Genomic DNA, 22,046 nt, shown 5'->3' with positions numbered 1-22,046 from the left:
ACCTCAAATCACTTCCAACTGTCACCTATGTAACTGCAAACCATGATCCATGGACACCCCACCAACACAAGCCACCTTCCACTAACAGACCATTCTATCTCTACAAAACTTCCTTTGTTGTTTTTTGTTTGTTTGTTTGGGGGTTGAGGTCCCATGAGGCACAAACTGACCCCCAGCTCTATGTAGTCAAAGATAATCTTGAACTTTTGATCCTCCTGCCTCCACCTCCTGAGCTATATTCCTAGCCTTTTTCCTTTTTTTTTCTGGTTTTTCGAGAAAGGGTTTCTCTTGCCTGGATCTCGTTCTGTAGACCAGGCTGGCCTCGAACTCACAGAGATCTGCCTGGCTCTGCCTCCCGAGTGCTGGGATTAAAGGCGTGCACCACCACTACCCGGCCCTTTTTCCCATTTTTTGAGACAATTTCATGTGGCCCAGGCTGGCCTGGACCTTGCTGTGTGGCTGAGGATGATAATTCGACTCCCGATCCATGGGGCTGGAGGGATGGCTCAGATGATTAGGAGCCCTGGTTGCTCTTCCAGAAGACCTAAGTTTGGGTCCCAGACAGTTCATTCCAGTGGGCTCGCACATACATGCAGGCAAAACAATCATACATGTAAAAACAAAAGAAAAAAATAAATTAAAATCAACTCCTGACCCTCTTGCCTCCAACATCCCAATAAGGTCCCATTCCCAGTGCTAGACAACCACAAATCAACTGTCTATAGATTTTCTTTATCTAGACATTTTATATAAATGTAATATGTAGATCTTTAAAATATTTATTTTTACTGCATGTATATGTGTTTTCCCTGCATGTACATATGTATGTGTACTATTCATTCAGTGCCTGTGGGGACCAGAAGAGGGCATCAGCTTCCCTAGAATTGGAGATACAGATGGCTATGGAACATCCTGTGGCTCCTCTACAAGGGCAGCAAGTGTTCTTTTTTTTATTTTATTTTACAATACCATTCAGTTCTACATATCAGCCACGGGTTCCCCTGTTCTCCCCCCTCCAACCCCCCATAGACTACCCCCCATTCCCACCTCCTCCAGGGCAAATCCTCCCCCAAGGACTGTGATCAACCTGGTAGACTCAGTCCAGGCAGGTCCAGTCCCCTCCTCCCAGACTGAGCCAAGCGTCCCTGCATAAGCCCCAGGTTTCAAACAGCTAACTCATGCACTGAGGACAGGTCCCAGTCCCACTGCCTGGATGCCTCCCAAACAGATCAAGCCAATCAACTGTCTCACCTATTCAGAGGGCCTGATCCAGCTGGGGGCCCCTCAGCCTTTGGTTCATAGTTCATGTGTTTCCATTCATTTGGCTATTTTTTTCAATAATTGAGTAAAACTGAAATTTATTATAAGCCACAGTCATCCTAGGGACCTCCATTATATATATATAGCCTCCATGGTTCTATGGGTTGTGGTCTGATTGTTCTTTATTTTATATCTAGAATCCACTTATGAGTGAGTAATAGTAATAGTAATAGTATTACTATTACATACCATGACTGTCTTTTTGGGTTTGGGTTACCTCACTCAGGATGATTTTTTCTAGTTCCATCCATTTGCCTGCAAATTTCATGCTTTCATTGTTTTTCTCTGCTGAGTAGTACTCCATTGTGTATATGTACCACATTTTTTTCATCCATTCTTCCATTGACGGGCATCTAGGTTGTTTCCAGGTTCTGGCTATTACAAATAGTGCTGCTATGAACATAGCTGAGTATATATCTTTATGGTATGAATCAGCATTCCTTGGGTATATGCCCAGGAGTGGTATGGCTGTGTCTTGAGGTAGTTCGATTCCTAATTTTCTGAGAAACCGCCATACTGATTTCCACAGTGGTTGTACAAGTTTGCATTTCCACCAACTGTGGAGGAGTGTTCCCTTTGCTCCACATCCTCTCCAACATTGACTGTCATTGGTGTTTTTGATCGTAGCCATTCTGACAGGTGTAAGGTGGTATCTCAGAGTCGTTTTGATTTGCATTTCTCTGATGATTAAGGATGCTGAGCATTTCTTTAAATGTCTTTCAGCCATTTGTGATTCTTGTTTTGTGAATTCTCTGTTTAGCTCTTTAGCCCATTTTTTAATTGGACTGTTCAATATTTTGCTGTCTAGTTTCTTGAGTTCTTTATATACTGTGGAGATCAATCCTCTGTCAGATGTGGGGTTAGTGAAGATCTTTTCCCATTCTGTTGGCTGTCTTTTTGTCTTATTGACTAATTTCGAGAGGTCCCATTTATTAATTGTTGTGCTCAGCGTCTGTGCTGTTGGTGTTTTATTTAGGAAATGGTCTCCAGTGCCAATGCGTTCAAGAGTGCTTCCTACTTTCTTTTCTATTAAGTTTAGTGTAACTGGATTTATGTTCAGGTCTTTGATCCACTTGGACTTGAGTTTTGTGCATGGTGACAGATATGGATCTATTTGTAATCTTTTACATATTGTCATCCAGTTATGCCAGCACCATTTATTGAAGATACTTTCTTTTTTCCATTGTATAGTTTTGGCTCCTTTGTCAAAAACTAGGTGTTTGGGCTGGAGAGATGGCTCAGAGGTTAAGAGCACTGACTGCTCTTCCAGAGGTTCTGAGTTCAATTCCCAGCAACCACATGGTGGTTCACAACCATCTATAACGAGATCTGGTGCCCTCTTCTGGCCTTCAGTCATACATGCTGTATACATAATAAATAAATAAATCTTTAAAAAAAAAAAAAAAAGCAAACAAAAAAAAAAAAGCCAGGTGTTCATATGTGCATGGATTAATGTCAGGGTCTTCAATTCGATTCCATTGGTCCATATGTCGGTTTTTTATACCAGTACCAAGCTGTTTTTATTACTATAGCTCTGTAGTAGAGTTTGAGGTCAGGGATGGTGATGCCTCCAAAGGTTGCTTTATCGTATAGGATTCTTTTAGCTATCCTGGGTCTTTTGTTTTTCCATATGAAGTTGAGTATTTTTCTTTCCAAGTCTGTGAAGAATTGTGTTGGGATTTTGGTGGGGATTGCATTGAATTGGTAGGTTGCTTTTGGTAAGATTGCCATTTTTACTATGTTAATCCTACCTATCCATGAGCATGGAAAATCCTTCCATTTTCTGATACCTTCTTCAATTTCTTTCTTTAGAGATTTAAAGTTCTTATCAAAAAGGTCCTTCACTTGTTTAGTTAGTGTTTTCCCAAGGTATTTTATATTATTTGTGGCTGTTGTAAAGGGTGATGTTTCTCTGACTTCTTTCTCAGCCCATTTATCCTTTGTATATAGGAGGGCTACTGATTTTTTTGAGTTGATCTTGTACCTGCCACTTTACTGAAGGAGTTTATCAGCTGTAGGAGTTCCCTGGTAGAGTTTTGGGGGTCACTTATGTATACTACCATATCATCTGCAAATAGTGAAAGTTTGACTTCTTCCTTACCAATTTGTATCCCTTTGATCTCCTTTTGTTGTCTTAATGCTCTAGCTAGAACTTCAAGTACTATATTGAATAAGTATGGGGAGAGTGGACAGCCTTGTCTTGTTCCTGAATTTAGTGGTATCGCTTTGAGTTTCTCTCCATTTAATTTGATGTTCAGCAAGTGTTCTTAACCATGGAGTCATCTCTCCAGCTCCAATCTGCAGATGTTTTTATGTCTGGCTCAGCATAAGGCTTTGGTGGTGATGGTGATGACCATTTTTTGAGACATGGTCTCACACTGTATCCCAGGCGAGCCTGAACTCTCGGTGATGCTTCTGCCTCAGCCTCCCAAGAGTACTTCACCATAGCATAGGTTTTGAAGGTTTGTACATATTGTAGCATGTAACAAGTATTCTGTGCTTTTCATTGTGGAATATTGGCCTAGTCAATGATCTATTAATTGTTCCCCAAATCACTCACTAGTAGCTTCCAACTACAAATCAGAATAGCTCCCTGAAATCCAAACTTCAAAACAGGTTCCTGAAAAGCACCCCAAACCATACTCATCAACCCTCAGTTATACCCCCAACCAATTCCATTAATCCTCAATCATTATTAAACTACCCTCCCACAGCCTCATCTTTACTCCCAAACTACCGACAATGGCCCATGGCACCCTTAACCTTCCCTTTATTACCTTACATGAAAGCAATGCACAGTATTTGATACTCACCACTACTTAGGACAAATTCTTAAGCCCAGGAGTTTGAGGCCAGCCGGAGGAAGGCAATGAGACTCTATCTCCTTTTTTAAAGGAGTGGGTTATAGTAGTACATGTCTGTAATTCCAACATTTGGGAGGCAGAGGCGAGGGATCAGGAGTTCAACGTTATCCTTGGATCCATAGCAAGTTTGAGACAGCCTAGGCAAATGAGACCTTGTCCTAAAACAGTGGTTCTCAACCTGTGGGCCTTGACCCCTTTGGGGGCCGCACCTCAGATCTCCTGCCCATCAGACATTACGTTATGATTCATAACAGTAGCACAATGACGGTTATGAAGTAGCAATGAAATGCTTTTACCGTTGAGGGTCAGCACCGCATGAGGAAGTAACTACTAAAGGGTCGCAGCGTTAGGAAGGTTGAGGACCGCTGACCTAAAAGAACAAAGGAAGGAAGCTCAGTGAGATGGCTCAGAGAGGGCAGGCACTTGTCAACAATCCTGACTGGTGTTCTGTCCCTGGAGCCCATATGGTGGAAAGAAAGCCAACTACATTCCCCAAGTTGTCTTCTCAACTCCACACTCGTCTCTCTCTCACACACAGAGTTGTTTTTACTGTTCAAAACAAACCTAAAAATAAATACAAAAACAAAAAGAAAGACTTCCAAAAATATCCCCCAAACGCCCTTTAACAATGCTTAACGTCATTGATTCCAAACTACTTTTCAATAATTGTAAAACCTCACCTCTAAAATTCACCTGGAGCCCCAACTCTGCCTATAAATACTCCCTAACTCCCTTTCCTTATATCACAATTACATCCCCAAACTGTAACCCCAAACTACACTACTTTTTAAGGATGTTCATGCCTAACCCCCCCCCTCTCCTCTCTCTGTGTGGGTGTGTGTCTGTCCTCTTTCTGTGTGCTTTACTTCTGACATTCCTTCCTGTCTTCCTTTCTCTTTTTTTTCTTCTTCTTGTGTGTGTGTGTGTGTGTGTGTGTGTGTGTGTGTGTGTGTGTGTGTGTGTCGTATTGAGACAGGGTTTCTCCATGTAACTGCCCTGGCTGTCCTGGAACTCACTCTGTAGCCCAGGCTGGCCTCAAACTCACAGAGATCCACCTGACTCTGCCTCCCGAGTGCTGGGATTAAAGGTGTGCGCCACCACTGTCCGGCTTTTTTTTTTAAAGACACACATACACACACACACACACACACACACACACACACACACACACACACACACACAATTTAAAACCCTAAAACCAGTTTTTCTCAACTGTACCAACTACACCCTAAAATTGTCCCTCAGTGTCCTCTAGTGCTACTTGCAAACGTTCTCCATTTACAGTCCCAGTCTCCCAACTATACTGAAACTATTCTCCATTGACCCCGTGGCCCTTTGATGGCTCCAACAACACCCAAGTACTTTCTAATAGTCCCCAATTATGCCCTTAAATTGCCACTGGTAATTCCCAAGCATGTCTAAGTGCCCCACAATAACCTCCAGCTCCGCCCCAAAGGCTTCAGTGTTAGCTTTTTGTGGCTGTTATAACTCATCATCTTAACTCGGTGGCTTAAGATAGCAGATATTTGGAAATCTGTTCTTTCACAGTTCTGGGAGCTAGAAGTTTAAAATCAGTTTCACTGAGCCAAAATCAAGGTGTCACCAAAGCTGTTCCCCTGGTGTCTCTCTGGGAAAATGTAGCCTTTGTCTCTTCCAGCTTCTAGTGGCTGCTGTCATTCCTTGGCTTGCAGCCCTCTCTCCACAATCTCTGTCCCCACTCTCACACCTTCCTCCCTGTCTGTCCGGCAGATGTGCCTCACCTTCACAAAAAGAAGTTATACTGTTTAGCAAACACAAGAAACTATGTTCAAATCCATTAATTAAAACTGAAATTTGAGAGGCAGACGCAGGCAGATCTCTGTGAGTTCGAGGCCAGCCTTGGCTACAGAGCGAGATCCAGGACAGCCAGGGCTACACAGAGAAACCCTGTCTCAAAAACAAACAAACACACAAACACAAGCAAAAACACTTATGCTTACAATTAGGTTCTATTTGGATAATCCAGAATGATTTTCCCATTGCAAAATCCTTAATTTAGAAACTAACCGTGCTGATGGGTGCCTGTAATCCTAGCTACTCAGGAGACTGATCTTATAGATCACTTAAGCACAGGAGTTCGAAGCCGTAGGAGTGCACACCTTCAGTCCCAGCACTGGAGAAGCAGAGGTGGGGGAACCTCTATGAGTTTGAGGCCAGCCTGGGCTACAGATGAGTTCCAACCACAGCTATGAGACCCTGACTCAAACAAATAAATAAATAACCCTGCAAAGTCCTTCTGGAGCTCTCCCACCCACTCCTTGGTCTAGCTTTCCTGCTTGCTCCCACTTCCCCCGCCTCAGGGTTAGTGGGGTGGCTCGGTGGGTAACAGCCATTGCCACCAAGCCCGAAGACCTGCTTTCAATGCCCTAAACCCACATAAGGGTTGGAGAGAGCTGACTCCTTCAAGTCATCCTCTGACCTCTGTATGTGTGTGTGCCGCGCGCGCCAGAATAATTCATCTATAAATAGCTGATTTCAGTTCATTGCAAGTTTTTGCACATTGTTGCATCTTATGCTTGGCTCTGTTTGCTCCTTTGGTTTTTGAGACAGGGTTTCTCTGTGTAGCCCTGGCTGCCCTGGAACTCACTCTGTAGACCAGACTAGCCTAGAACTCACAGAGATCCTCCTGCCTCTGCCTCCTGAGTGTTAGGTTTAGTGTGCACCACCACATTCAGATTGCTTATTTATTTTTGAGATGAAGTCTTGACTAGGTTGCCCAGGCTAGACCTCAAGCAATTCTTCTGCCTCAGCCTCCTGAACAGCTGGGACCACGGGAAGGCATCACCTCTTCTGGTTCAAACTGTAGCTCTCTCTCTCTCTCTCTCTCTCTCTCTCTCTCTCTCTCTCTCTCTCTCTCTCTCTCTCTCTCTCTCCCTCTCTCTCTTTCCCTCCCCTCTCCTTTGAGATTGCTTTCTCTGTGTAACTAGCCTTGGTTGTCCTGGGACTCACTCCGTAGTCCAAGCTGCCCTTGAACTCACAGAGATCCGCCTGCCTCTGCCTCCTGAGTGCTGGGATTAAAGATGTGCACCACCACCACCCAGCCGGTTTGTAGTTTTCTATCTGGGCATGGTATAGAGAGATCTATGGAAAGACTAGTAGACAGGGCAGTGGGAGAATGTTCAGGTTTGATGAACTGGGTAACTGTGGGAGCTCACAGAGGCTCCCTAGTAAAACCTTACTCAAGGTCAGAGAATCTGAGCTTCCTTTGCCCAGCGGGGCTGCATAATGGGATGATTTGTCCAAAGATGTGGTTACCAGGTGTTTGGAAGGGTCTACACTTGGCTGTATGTTGTGCTTTGATCTTGCAAGGGGGAGGTCTTTTGCCTCTTCCCTTGGTAGTGTATAAAAATCCCATTAGAATAAACCTCGAGGCGGCTGGGTATTGACCCAGGGCCCTTCCGAAGCTATCCTTTGTCTCTCTTTCTCATTGTCTCCCGTCTATATTTCTATTGAATACTTCCTCATTCCTCTCTCCTCCCGCTAGCCCTTGACAGGTCAGAGCTGGTCTCAGACAAGTAACCTCAGGGCAAGTGACCTCACCTTGCTGTACCTTGGTTTCTTTATCTATAAGCTAAGATAATGTTTAGAACCCTCCTCAGAATTTAGTGTAAGGATGAAAATGAATTAACACAGAGAAAGTGCCAAGAGGAGGACCAATCATTATCGACTCTTGCTGCTTTTGTTTATATCTTTTGGTTTTTTAAGACAGGGTTTCTTTGGGTAGACCTGTCTGTCCTGGAACCCACTCTGTAGACCAGCCTGGCCTCGAACTCACTGAGATCCACCTGGTTCTGCTTCCCGAGTGCTGGGATTAAAGACCTCTGCCACTGCTGCCTGGCCATTTTTCTATTCTTTTTCCAGACTGGGTGTGATATTTATCACTGAACCTGATCCTGTGAGTTGTAGGATAGCACAGTGAAAGCCCTCAGGAGTTCAGGGCTCTCTACTTGTCCAGGGAGCCATGCCTGGAGGGTATAATTGACTTCATAGCCATCGGGGATGAGTCACTTCTCAGCTAGCATATCTTCAAATTCATCTGCATTAAACTTAGAGGCCCCACTTATTTGAGGTGTGGATCTTCTGGCAACAAGGGAACTTGAACTTGGCTCTACATAGAGCCTCAATCTCGTATTCCTTATTCTGTAGCTTGATGATCTGGCCAATGTGAATTCTGGCCTCTGTGTCTTGGGGCTTCCCAAAGGCACCCACATACACGTGCCTGGAGCCTAGATTGGAGACAGCCATTGAAATCAGAAACATGAATATCCACAAGAAAATTGTCTCCAAGGTCCCTTAGGGTAACCCATATAGGCAACAGGCTACATGCACTCCCAAGGAGGCTGCTGTTCACAGCCATTGCACACGTGGCCCCCATGTTTCTTTTTCCTACTTGAAGCTTTTAACTTATTCTTCAAAAACTCTTCTAGAGAGGCATGGTGGCCCACACCTTTAATCTCAGCACAGGGGAGGCAGCGGGCAGGTGGATCTCTATGAGTTCAAGGCCAGTCTGGTTAAATACAAGTTCCAGGGCAGCTAGGGCTATATAGTGAGACCTTATCTCAACTCTTTACCCCCCCCCCCAAACATTGTGTTCTAATATTTTGAAGGATAGAAAGAGATGGTCTCTTTCAGTTTTTGTTATTAATTTTCTTTTATGTGTATCGTACGGGTGTTTTGCCTGCAGGAATGTCTGTGCACCGTCTGTGGCTGACGTTCACTGAGGCCACAAGAGGGCACTCTTGGAACCAGAGTTACAAATGGTAGTGAGCTGCCCTGTGCTTATTGAGAACTGAATCCAGGGCCTTTGCAAGTGCAGGGAGTGTTCTTTCCCACCGAGCCAGCTCTCCAGCCCGTTATATTTTTTATTTTTTTTTTTTTTTTTTTTTTTTTTTTTTTTTTGGTTTTTCAAGACAGAGTTTCTCTGTGTAGCTTTGCGCCTTTTCCTGGAGCTCACTTGGTAGCCCAGGCTGGCCTCGAACTCACAGAGATCCGCCTGCCTCCGCCTCCCGAGTGCTGGGATTAAAGGCGTGCGCCACCAACGCCCGGCCCATATTTTTTATTTTTGAGACGGCATACTGTTGTGTAGCTTTGGCTGACCTCAAACTTGTCTTCCTCCTGCCTTATCCTCCTGAGTGCTGAGATTCCAGAATCACACCGTTATGCCTGCCTTCAGGATTTTGCACTTAGACCATTCAGATATAGATTGGTTCAAGACATACATACAGAAAGCAAAATTATCTAACTATATACAATTCTCAAGAATAAAAAAAAAAAATGGGTCAGGTGGTGGTGGTGCACACCTTTAATCCCAGCACTCAGGAGGCAGAGGCAGGGGATCTCTGTGAGTTCGAGTCCAGCCTGGTCTACAGAGAGAGTTCCGGGACAGCCAGGGCTACACAAAGAAACCCTGTGTCGGAAAAAAAAAAACTGAAAATAACAATATTACGATGTTTCTTCTTGGGGCTGAAGAAGATGACTCAGCCGTTAAGAACATGGTTGCTCTTCCAGCGGACCTGAATTCTAGCACCAGAAATGTAGGTACAGGTGCTGGAGCCCATATGCAGGGAAAACATTCATACACATAAAATATATCTAACATAATAATAATAGTAATAATAATAACAAAGGATGAAGAAATCAATCAGCGGTTAGGAGCATTTGCTGCTCAGATTTTTTGTTTTGTTTTGTTTTTCAAGACAAGGTTTCTCTGTGTAGTTTTGGTGCCTGTCCTGGAGCTCGATCTATAGACCAGGCTGGCCTCGAACTCACAGAGATCCGCCTGGCTCTGCCTCCCAAGTGCTGGGACAGATTTTTTTAAAAATATTTATTTATTTATTATTAATACAGTGTTCTGCCTGCATGCATCCCTGCAGGCCAGTTGAGGGCACCAGATCCCATTAGTTGAGGGCACCAGATCCCATTACAGATGGTTGTGAGCCACCATGTGGTTGCTGGAAATTGAACTCAGGACCTCTGGAAGAACAATCAGGGCTCTTAACCTCTGAGCCATCTCTCCAGCTCCTGATGCTCAGATTTTATACACACAAAATATATCTAACATAATAATAGGAATAATAAAGGATGGAGAAATCAATCAGTGGTCAGGAACATTTGCTGCTCAGATAGAGGACCCAGGTTCTGATGCCCAGTACCCACATGAAGGCTTATAGCCACCTGCGACTCCAGTTTCAGGGCATCCAGTGTCCTCTTCTGACCTCCACAGTCTTTTACATGTAATGGTTCACATACGTACATGCAGGCACACACACACACACACACACACAATAAATAAATAGTTTTAAAAAAAGACTGTCCTGGAGTAGTGGTGTTTGCCCTTCAATCCCAGCTCTGGAGAGGAAGAGGCAGACAGGCAGATGTCTGGAAATTCAAGGCCAATGTGTTTTACTTAGTGAGTTACAGGCCGGCTAAGGCTACAAAAGTGAATCCTGTCTCAAACAAAAGAAAACAAAATCTTCAAAAATAACTTAAGACTATAATCTTTCTTCTGTAGAGGTTCCCCATTGTGAGATGGCTATTTGTGTGCAGAAATGTGCAAGTTTATAAAACCAAGTGAGGCACTTGGGAAATAACTTTACCAATATCACAAATTGCAAGTCCAGTGAACATTTTTATTTATTTATTTATTTATTTATTTATTTATTTATTTATTTATTTATTTATTTATTTATTTGCGATCATTCTGTAACTCACTGTGTAGCTGAAGATGACCTTGAACATCTTATTCTGGCTTTCATTTCCCTGGTACTGTGATTACAGACTAGTCCCACCATACTCCCGTACCCACTTTCGTGTTCTCATAATCCAACTGCCGGTCCTGGGATGTTGGGAAGCAGCAGGGGCACTGGTGGGCTCAGGTGTACACAAATGTAACTGAAGGTTATGGACGGGACTGCTGTGTCCATGCCACCTTGCATTTGTTTGCCCCACACAGGCACCTCCTGAATGCTGGATACGTGAACAAGTGAGCGAATCAATTAATTTTGGGGGAATTTATTGTATGCAAAACAGCGGGCCAGCCCCTTTTCATTATTTCTGTCTAATCCTCATAACTCTGCTGACACACATTATGGCCCCCATTTGACAGGGCAGAAAAGTGGAGGCGCAGAGTGAAGCATGTTTCCTGCATTATTCAAATAGTTGGTTATGATTACAGAAGTCATTCACTGGAAAACCAGATCTAATTACCATCCGTCCACTCATTCATCCGTCTGTCAAAAGATTCATTAACCATCTATTGCGTAGTACAATGATCATAGTACAATAAGCACTTTAGATAGCAAAACAGGCTGAGCTCCGTCAGGAAGTCCACCTCCGTGGCTGGACTGCGGGCACCGAAAGGGTATGGTTTCAGCACCATCTTCAAGGGATGTTGCTTCAGCCTCGGTTACATCGTGGCTTGAGAAGGGACCGGTACAAAGAAGTTGGGATGACCCTAGGCTAAGAGCCAGCGCTGATCTGCTAAAAGCTTGGCGTGCAGACTTTGCAGGCAGGCGCTGAAAACCCAAGACTCAGTTTAACATCTTGCTGGGGCTGGGGGTTGGGGCTGGGGGCGGTGTAGGGATGGTGTGGATAAGTTGAGAAGAGGGGGTGTGGCTCAGGAAGCAACGCAAAAATGAAGGCGGAGCTCAACCAAATCACTCCTCGCCTATTTGCTTCCGCCGCCGAGGGCGTGGCCTAAGGGCTCCCTTTTCCGAAGGGCGGAGCGAACCCGGTGTTCCCTACGCCTCGAAGTCGTGGCTTAGGGCGGGCCCTCGAATCTCCCGGTAGCAATTGGCTGCCTTGCTCAGGAGGTCTGGCCCAACCAGACTTCCATCCCCAGTGTGGTCACTTCCTGTGGAGTTTCCCCAGTCCTGGGAGGAGGGGGAAGAGGACGAGGGGGAGGCAAGCGGTCGTCCGGGGTTAGACCCGTTCAGGGTGTCGGTCCGTTCAGGGCGGGTGATGACTCACGGCCCATCCCATCTTCCCGACGCCGCCCGCCCGCGCAGAGCTAGCTCCATGGCTTAACGGAGGAGGCAGTGGCGAGCGGGGGGAGGGGGACTCTTATTTTGTTAGGGGGACCGGGCTAAGGCCCGACCGGCCTGGCAGGGCTCGCCCGGGGCCGGGCGTCATGTCTCATGCAGCCGAGCCATCTCGGGACGCCGTAGAGGCCAGCGCGGAGGGCCCTCGAGCCGTGTTCTTGCTGTTGGAAGAGCGCAGACCAGCCGACTCAGCCCAGCTGCTCAGGTGCGGGGCCACCTGGGGCCGGGAGTGACAACTGAGGTTCCCTGGGGACTCATCTCAGGACATTGGGGGGCCCGGACTGGGATCGGAGACTCTTTGCCTAGACTTGAAGGACGTCGGGGTGCCCATCTTGGGTGGGCACCTCAGAAATCTGGTATTGACCCGCTTAGACTGGAGCTTAAAGGAGTAGTGGGAGTACGTTAAGGAGGACAGGGTCATATTTGGGGGGCTCTTTCCTGGGTCTAGCGAGGCAGATTGTGGAGCGTACAGAAACTGGTCTGGGGTAGCGAACTTGGGAAACTGATTAGAAGCTGAATTTGGGATTGTTGAGTCGGTCGCAGAGGGATGAATTTGAGGGCACACTGTTAGGCGAGGCACTGATTTTAAGGAAATCCTGGAATCTTTTCTTCCTTCAGTGTGGGAGAAAGGATCCTGGGAGGCAGAGGTGCTATTTGGGGCACTTAGTGACTCCCAGTAGCCGGTGCTGTGTTTGGGGATAACATGAATCTGGAGGGGTTAGGGGGAAGTCGCAGATATGCCGTGAGTGTGTGTGTGCGTGAATAATCGAGCGAAGCAGCTTGATCGATCGGCCCAATCGTTCACGGATGCGCCCCCTCACCCCCCGCCCAGTCCGTATAGAAATGCCGGCATAGTAGAAACCCCTCCAGCCTCTTCGAGTAGGAGCTGAAGTGCGAGGCGGCAGGGCAGACTGGATAGATAGTTCACTCTTAGCCTTAGGAGGGGGAGGCCTCAACCCTTACTTGGGAACCCAGAGGAGGGTCTTGTTTGTGCTGCCACTCACCTCTCCGGCAGCCCTGCCCACTCCCTACCCACACACCCCCTCTTCCTTTTATTTCGCCCTCCCAGCCTGTCTCTCAGTTCCCGGGTGTAATCTTGAATCAGTCTCTAGAGCTGGAGTGAGTACCGATTGCACCATCCCTGTCTGGGTGGGTCCTCCGTCTCTCCTCTCCTCATCCTCTCCCATCAGCCTTGCTTGGAAACTCCAGCTCTTCCTTGTCCACAGCCTTGCCCTCCCCAGCACCCATTTTTTTTTTCCAACTATGTGCAGTGGTGTATGGGGATGGGAGGGGGCTGCCTCCTTTCTGCCCCGGATTGTGCTGAACTCAGCTACTCTGGGAGCTTCCTCTTCCCAACTTCCTGGGTGGTTTTAGAGCCCCATCTGTGGCCAAGGAGGGGAAGGAAGACCATTGTTGGGGAGGGGAGAGACTTTCTTACCATTTGAAGTCACAATCTTCGTGGATTCTAAACTTGACTACACTCAAGGGTGCATATTATTTGGGGATGCGGTGGGTGGACCCCAGGGCTTCCCACTTGGTAGGCAGGTGCTGCGCCACTGAGCTATACACTTCCAGCAAGGGTACACATTCACCCTCGTGTGTGTGTGTTTTGGGCCTGGACACTAGGTCCTTTATACCCGGCAGGGAGGACTGAGCAGAATCATCTTAGAGTCTTTATAACAGCCTCGGTCATCACAGTAGTGGGCACAGTTCAATGGGAGACATGGATATTGCTTTGTTGCCGAGCTGTGGGTAGAACCCAGGGCTCTTACATGCTAGGCAAGCCCCAGCTCCCAGCTCCTATGGGTTTGTTTTTTGTTTTTTTTATATATAATTTGAGATGAAGCCTCCCTATATAGTCTAGGCGGACCTCAGCCTTCCTTCATCGGAGATATGGCTTGTTTTTTGGGCCAGTGAATGTTGATACTGAAAACGGGCGTGTGTTTTGATCTATCTAAAAAGTAGGAGGAGGCTGGGCAGTTTCTTGGAGCTAAGAATGATGCTCCTCCTGCAAGGCAGATCGTGCACTCAGATTCTCTCTTTGAAGATGCTCACTGGTGGAGGAGGGGAGCCTTTCCTATTCCCATTCTTATGTTTGGATGGGTATCAGCGGCCTATGAACTCTGGCTGGGGCTGGAAGAACTCCCTTGTCAAGTGGTAACTCCTGATGCAAAGTAAATGAGGGAGCCCACTTCTCTTTGTGATGCATTCAGGTTGTGTTACAATGGACTCTTAGGCTGAGGGGTGCCCTTACTTGCTCTGTGTGCATACAGACATGGGTTCACATTCAGCTGTCGGCAAAACAGTAGGGGGGGTGGGGGCTGGGAGGACTCTGAATGCAGCGCCTGGAGTCCTTTTACAAAGTGAATGGTCATTCCCGAAGTCTTCTTGTTTCCTCCCTTAAGCCCAGGTTGTGATTGTTCCAGTGAAGGAGTTGTCCGGGCATTTTTATTGTTCTGACCCTTAAGGGCCTGTGGGTAGCAGTCAGGAGTAGGCAGAGGGAGAGGATATGGGACGTCTTGGTGGCAGTGCCCTTCCGTGTGCCAGCGCCTGCCATGGTGTCTGGGGAAGGGAGGGTATTAGAGCTCCTGGCCGTCACTGCTCACCACCCCTTCCTCCCTCCCACCCTCAGCCTGAATTCTTTGCTTCCGGAATCCGGGATTGTTGCTGACATCGAATTAGAAAACATCCTTGATCCTGACAGCTTCTACGAGCTCAAAAGCCAACCCCTACCCCTCCGCTCCAGGTAGGCCTGGCCTAAGTGACCCTTCTGTCACTTCTCCAACCCACTTGAAGGGCCCAGGGCCCTCTGAGCCCACCCAGCCCCTTCCCCCCTTTTCAGTGGCCTGTATTTTCCCAGTGCAGAGGCTAGAGGCGCGAAGGAGAGGAACATGGGGACAAGCCAGTGCTCCCCTACCCCTCCCTTGTTTCCCTGCTCAGTTCACACACACACACACACACACACACACACACACACACACATCTTCCTGCAGGCCTGGCTGCTTGGATGGGCGTGGCCTTCCTAAACTCCCGCCCTCCCGTGGGTAGGGCAGTGGGCAGGGCCATGCAGCCCCTGCCTGGTCAGCCCTGGGCACACCTGGCAAGCCCACCCTCGCTGGGCTCTGGGGCGGCCAGGCTGGTGGGTGGAAGTCTAAATGTGCTGAGTCATCGGCCTGGGCTCTACGAGAGGGGAGGGGACCTGGAAGAGGGGCAGGAAGAGAGGATTGTGAAACCTCTGAGATTTTCAAAACTAACTTGCGCCTGGCAGCAGAACCCTGGCCAGGGAGGAAACGGAGTCTGAGGCTCCCCTGGAGCCTGATGCCCACTTCCCGGAGCTCCAGACTAGGCTGAGCATCCCTCCAGCTTCAGTTCCACTTGAGCTCATCTTGTTAGTAAGAAAAACTCCCTTAGATTAGAGCCCAGCACTCGCTCTGGGAACCTGCTCCAACCGAGGCTTCACCGTTCAGGCTGAAGGCTACACTTGATTTCCTCTGGAGGAATGGGCCAGACTGTGACCTCTGAGGGACGGAACTGTGTCTGGTCCCAGTGTCTCCTAGAGCCCACATCCAGGCCTGGTACCTATGTTGCCATTGTGGTCTGGGAACACGGATAACAAGTCCGTTTCTAGACCTATCTGCTCCAGCACAGGCCGCCCTTAGGCTCGGACGGAGACTTCTAGCTTACCTATGGCCCCATATTTCCCATTCCACAGCCTCCCACTATCACTGCAGGCCACACCAACCAGCCCAGCCACACTCTCTGCATCGTCTTCTACAGGGGGCTCCAGGACCCCTGCCATGGCATCGTCATCTTCATCACGGGTCTTGCTGCGGCAGCAGCTGATGCGGGCCCAGGCCCAGGAGCAGGAGAGGCGTGAGCGGCGGGAACAGGCAGCCGCCGCCCCCTTCCCCAGTCCGGCACCGGCCTCACCAGCCATCTCTGTGATTGGTGTGTCGGCTGGTGGCCACACATTGGGTCGTCCACCCCCAGCTCAGGTGCCCAGGGAGGTTCTCAAGGTAAGGACAGATCCGGAAGCTCTGGGAGTCAATGACTAGAAATGGTCCAGGGAGCTAAGGGGTGGCCCCAGGGTCCCAGTGGTTCTAAGGACAGGTTAGGATAGTGTTGAAATGGTCTGTGCTTGTGCCCGTGTGTTGATGGTTTCTTAGGTTTTCTTCTGGACTTGTGAGGCTATGTAGGGAAGGTATATGTGGTATGGTTCCTGGTTCTGTTGGGCGGTATCAGAGACTCATCAGGATGTTTAGAGGACTCTGACAGGATGATCTAGAGCCTGAGAGAACTTATAAGCCCAGGTAGATTTTGGAGGTTCTAAAGGATTTCTGGAGAAAGAAGTTTAGGGTCTTGGCAGATTTACTAATACTTTTGAGATGTTCTCAAATCCCAGGCCCAGTTTGTCCACATGAGCCTGAAAATAGTTGAGTGACAGGGTCAGGCTGGGGCTCAGTTATTCCTCTGAGCTCTTTTGTGTCTCCCCCCAACCCCCCATCTTTGATTTCACAGGTTCAGACCCACCTGGAGAACCCCACACGCTACCATCTCCAGCAAGCTCGCCGGCAGCAGGTGAAACAGTACTTGTCTACCACACTTGGGCCCAAGCTGGCTTCCCAGGCCCTCACCCCGCCACCAGGGCCTGCCAGTGCCCAGCCACTTCCTGGCCCTGAGACTGCCCATGCCGCTGGCCCGACAGGCAGTGCCCCTAACAGCCCTATGGCACTGCTCACCATTGGATCCAGCTCAGAGAAGGAGGTAAGAGGCTGTAGATAACCTTCCCTTAGGCCCTTCGTCCAGTTGTTTGATTATTACTTGTGTGTGTGTGTGTGTGTGTGTGTGTGTGTGTGTGTGTGTGTGTGAATACTGGGTGCTGGGACTAGAACCCAGAGCCTTGCACATGCTAGGCCAGCACTCTACCATTACGCTACTCCCACCCCAGCCTTCCCTCCCAGTTCCTCTAACCCTGTACAGCATTTACTTCTTCCCCCAGATTGATGATGTCATTGATGAGATCATCAGCCTAGAGTCCAGTTACAACGATGAGATGCTCAGCTATCTTCCCGGAGGCACAGCAGGGCTGCAGCTTCCCAGCACGGTGAGGTCCTAAGAAGGGAGGTGGTCTGAAAAGTATGGCATTCTTCTGTCACTAAGACCACGCCCGCACTGGCTATGTGTGTGTATATGAGCGACCTTTGCCATGCATTATACTAAGATTGACAGAAAGGCCTTATATTGAGGATGACGCTTAGGCCCACCACTGTCCTGGGGCCCTTGTTGGACTTCATGGAGAGGTAGCCCTGGTAGACTTACATATTTACAGTATGGGGAGTTTCTAGACACACTATTACCTGGGCACTTGGGCTTTGCGCTTATAAGTACCAAGAAGTGGGAATAAGGTAGCAGTTGGAGTATCCCAAGGGATTCAGATACTACCGTGTAGTAACTGGAACCAAAGGACTTGGGTTGTAGCAAGTGGTTGGACCTTGTACCATTTGGAATGTACCAAGTCCCTTGCGATGAATTGGGCTAAGAGGCTGGATCCTTGTAAAATGGATAAAACTTTCCAGAGCAAGAGAGCTGCCATTATAACGGTCTGATTCTGGAACATTCAAAGAATCTCATAACATGCCTTGGCAAGTTATCTCATAGCTTTTCCCAACATAGCAAGAGGATAGAACCTTGTATAAAAATGGTTTGAGCTGGGGCGGGTGGGGGTGGGGGAGTGGGTTGGGGGGGGTGGTAGCTGAGTAGAGTGCTTGCCTAGCCTGTGTTGAAGTCCTAGGTTCTGTCTTCAGTATCACACACAGAAAGTTCCGCTCTATCCCAACTTTTCACTGCTTTGGACATAACTAGAGGTTACAAGCCAGAAAGCCTCAGAAGGATTTCAGTGTATGCCAGCTCACCGAGGGCTAGGACTGGGACCACTTCTATCCGAGTGTGTTGCCCCAGACTGTATCTAGCGTGGTAAGAGAGAAAGACAAAAAGTAAGGCTGGTATAAAAGCAGCACCAGCTGTGGAATAGACCAGACCACCTGAGCTATCAGAACATGTGGGTGGATACAGAGTCAGGACCTTGGTGAATGACCAGTGGCAGTTCATGGTTTTTAAAGTAGTGATCGCACTTAAGGCTGGGGACTTGGCTGGAACTCTCCAGAAAGCCACAATTTGAGTGGCACGTTGCCATGATAATTTACCAAGGTCTGAGAAGATTGCGTTGGAGTGTTCCAAGAATGCTGGATTGGAATGCTGTGCTGGAAGCACCTAATGGCCTGGAATGTCAGATCCAAACTGACAGAGACCTGTGAACTGATTCTCCAGCATTTTTCTTCTCAGAGTCAGCCCTCGAGTTGTTTTGGAGAAGGGCTTCAGAGGCCACTGAGGCATTTGAGGGGCTGGGTGGGTGGACCCCAATCCCCACAAACCAGAGAACGTTCACTTGGTTCTGTTCCTGCTGTTAAGTACCATGTGAAACTTCCCTGAGGGAGAAGGGATCTCCTGGAATCCCCGGTCCTTGCATTAGAGGGCCCTGGGTTTTCATATGTGAGGGTCGGGAGCCTGAGTTTGAGGAGACTCTTGTACACCTTGGTTGTCCACAGCTGCCTGTGTCAGGGAATCTGCTCGATGTGTACAGCAACCAAGGAGTGGCCACCCCGGCCATCACTGTCAGCAATTCCTGTCCGGCCGAGCTGCCTAACATCAAACGGGAGATCTCTGGTAAGTGCTAGGGTCTTGGCCCTGCACCCCCACCCTGTCCCTTGAGCCAAGCCCTGTCACTGCCGGGTCTGGAGCTAGACCTGATTCCAGGGAGAGGGTTTGAGCTTTTCAGAAACAGGTTGAGGCCGGGACTGGGAGGGTAGCTTAGCATCTGCGAGACCCTAGGTTCCATCAGAGAAGAGAAACAAAGTCAACTGCTTTCCTCTCTTTGTTTTTTCTCATATGGTTCTTAGTCCTACGTTCACCTCGTTTTCTCTGACTTTCTCTTATCTTGGGTATAATAGAAGGCCTGTGCCACCATGGGTCCAAAAAAAAGAAATAGCAAAGTCCTTTTTTTTTTTGAGACATAGTTTCACTCTGTAGCCTAGGCTGACCTCAGATTCCCAGTAGCCCTTTTGCCTCAGCCTCCTAAGTGCTGAAATTACAGAGCTATGCCCAAATGCCCAGCTCTGGCACTCCCTATATAGCCCAGGCTGGCATTGAACTTGGAGCGATCTTCCTGCCTCTCCTTCACAATGCTGAGATTGTAGGCATGAACTACCATGCCTGGCTCAAGACATCTTTTAAAGCAGTCAACAGGTGTGCTGGTGCATGATTGTGGTCCCAGCACTTGGAAGGTTTAAGGCCAGTATGAGCTATACATTGAGACCTTGTCTTTAAAAAAAAAAGAAGAAGAAGAAGAAAGAAGAAAAAGAAGGAAGAAGGAGGAGGAGGAGAAGGAGAAGAAGCAGCAGCAGCTGTTTTTTTTGTTACAGTCGTCGTCGTCATCATCATCATTATGGTCGTCGTCAGGGTCAGCAGTTAAGAGCACTGTCTGCTTTTCCAGAGGACCTGGGTTTGATTCCCGGCATCCACGTGGCAGCTCACAACTATCTGTAACTCAAGTTCTTGGGGATGTAGTGCCCTCTTCTGACTTACTTGGATGCCAGGCATGCACGGGGTATGCATTCATACATGAAGACAAAGCACCCATACACAGAAAATAAAAATAAATAAACCTTACTTAAAAAATAAAAAAAATCACTCCAAGTCTGGCTCTGTGGCCAAACTCTGTAGTTGCAGCTAATTTGGAGACTGAGAAGGAAGATGGCTTAAGTCAGGTGTTCAAGGCCAGCCTGGACAACAAAGCAAGACCCCCATCTCTAAAGAGTGGCGCCTTCTGCCCCTCTCCCACTAGCCCCTACCTCTGCATCTGCAGGGGCTCTGCTTCCTCTACCCAGAGGCCCTGATATCCGCCCTCACTCTCTTCCAGAAACCGAGGCAAAGGCCCTTTTGAAGGAACGACAGAAGAAAGACAATCACAACCTAAGTAAGCCCGAGAGCAGGCGCACTTGCTCACCTGCCACTCAGCCCTGCCGTGCTCCTTGCTTTGAGGGCTGCCTCCCACGGGGAGCCTCCCAGCACCCCTGTTCTTCTCTCTTCCTTCACCCATTGATGACTCTCTCCTACTCTTTCTTTTTCCCCCTCTCTTGAAAGTTGAACGACGCAGGCGATTCAACATTAACGATAGGATCAAAGAGCTGGGCACCCTCATCCCCAAGTCCAATGATCCGTGAGTCTGGGCTGGGGACCCCAGGCCAATGGGAGGTGGAATAAGCACTCTGCACCAGGAAAGGTGTTCCTTGGTGTGTCTGCCGTGTAGTCTTGCCCAGACAAAAGGTCTCCGAGCTAGATGCTGAGGCTCATACCTGCAATCCCAGCCCCGGGGAGGCTGGGGCAGGAGGATTGCCACGAGTTCAAGGCCAGCCTGGGCTACATAGTAAGTTCTAGACTATCCTGGGCTACAGAGTGAGACTCTGCATCAAAAAATCAATACCTCCCCCGAAAAGAGCTCTCTGTTTTTTCTTAGCTGGGGGACTGTAGACCCTCAGGCTGTAAGTACACGATGTTAGTTTGTCTGTTCCTATCTGTACCCTGTAGAACACAAGTGTTCTATTCATTTAGTACTTCCTTACTCAAGATTTAGCTACTGGGCCTCTGCTTTGTACCAGGTACTCTGCTAGGCTCTGAGAATACCAGAGGGAACAAAAGAGAAAAAGACCCTTGTCCTCTTGGATCTGATGCTTTAGTTGGGGCAAGTAGACAGTTAAGACAAGTAGAATCCTGCCGGGCGCACGCCTTTAATCCCAGCACTCAGGAGGCAGAGGCAGGTGGATTTCTGTGAGGTCGAGGCCAGGTTTACAGAGTGAGTTCCAGGACAGCCAGGACCGTTACACAGAGAAACCCTGTCTTGAAAAACTAAAAGTCAAAGACAGTTGAATTGATGACATATGTTCTAATGAGGGATGTAGAACATAATGAACAGAAGGGAACAGGGCCTGTCGTCCCAGCACCCATCAGTCTGAGGCAGGAGGATCTACAGTTTGAGGCCAGCTCCAAAACAACAAAAAGAACAGGGTAGGGCTGAAGAGGTGGCTCAGCAGTTAAGAGCACTGACTGCTTTTGCAGAAGACACGAGTTTGATTCCCAGCACCCACATGGTGTCTGTGACTCCAGTTCCAGGGGATCTGATAACCTTTCCTGGCCTCCATGGGCCATAGGCAGGCACTATTGGCACACACACACACATGCAGGCAAAACACCCATACACATAAAACAAAAATAAATAGATCTCAAAATAAAAAAAGAAGAAAGAAAAGGAGGAAGATGCGCGAATGTTGGAAAGGTGAAGCTGGCTGTGAGGAGTATAGGACTGAGCAGGACTCAGCTGACAAGGGAACAGGACTGGAGAGCCTAACCATGGAGCCGCGTTAACATAGCCAAGCGCAGTTCTTGTCTGCCATGGAGCCCTGCGTTCTTCCCCAGCACCGAGAGCAGGAACGGGCAAGGTTCAAGAGGCCAGCCCCATGGTGGAGGGAAAATGCTCTGGGGGAAGGCTTGTATCCAAGTACAGGGTCTGAGGTGAGAATACTTTCCCATGTTGACACTGAGGCCAACCTCGGCTCTAGTGGGGAGGAGAGGAGCCAGAAGGGGTCGAGTTACAAGAAGGATTCCAGGTTTCGGGGTATAATGGCCACCAGTGGAAGATTGCAGGCATAGGGGTTTTTGTAAGCATTTGCTT

At 48.2% G+C, this 22,046-nt stretch overlaps 1 protein-coding gene and 1 non-coding gene across 5 annotated transcripts in view; one reads left to right on the top strand and one right to left on the bottom strand.

The window, feature by feature from the left end:
• Positions 1-8,498: 8,498 nt before the first annotated feature.
• LOC121825927 (small nucleolar RNA SNORA70) lies at positions 8,499-8,638 on the bottom strand. The gene has a single exon (XR_006068290.1). It is a non-coding gene; the product is annotated as a small nucleolar RNA SNORA70 (small nucleolar RNA).
• Positions 8,639-12,086: 3,448 nt separating this feature from the next.
• Tfe3 (transcription factor binding to IGHM enhancer 3) overlaps positions 12,087-22,046 on the top strand; it is a 14,238-nt gene continuing 4,278 nt past the window's right edge. The window contains exons 1-8 of one of the 4 annotated variants that reach the window (XM_006998598.4): positions 12,087-12,467; positions 14,895-15,008; positions 16,040-16,278; positions 16,781-17,026; positions 17,262-17,366; positions 18,868-18,985; positions 20,238-20,294; positions 20,462-20,537. In XM_006998598.4, coding sequence (XP_006998660.1) covers positions 16,060-16,278; positions 16,781-17,026; positions 17,262-17,366; positions 18,868-18,985; positions 20,238-20,294; positions 20,462-20,537 — 821 coding nt within the window. In that variant the 5' untranslated portion in view covers positions 12,087-12,467; positions 14,895-15,008; positions 16,040-16,059. Of the gene's footprint in view, positions 12,468-13,339; positions 13,382-14,894; positions 15,009-15,974; positions 16,279-16,780; positions 17,027-17,261; positions 17,367-18,867; positions 18,986-20,237; positions 20,295-20,461; positions 20,538-22,046 lie in introns of those variants that run through there. The other 3 variants (XM_006998597.4, XM_042268822.2, XM_042268823.2) reach the window with 3 other exon arrangements.

The sequence above is a fragment of the Peromyscus maniculatus genome, chromosome X, assembly GCF_049852395.1.
Source record: "Peromyscus maniculatus bairdii isolate BWxNUB_F1_BW_parent chromosome X, HU_Pman_BW_mat_3.1, whole genome shotgun sequence".
In the NCBI taxonomy this organism is placed as follows: Eukaryota; Metazoa; Chordata; class Mammalia; order Rodentia; family Cricetidae; genus Peromyscus; species Peromyscus maniculatus.
The sequence above is the reverse complement of the archived record's forward strand: the minus strand, read 5'-3'. Positions and strand labels throughout refer to the sequence as shown.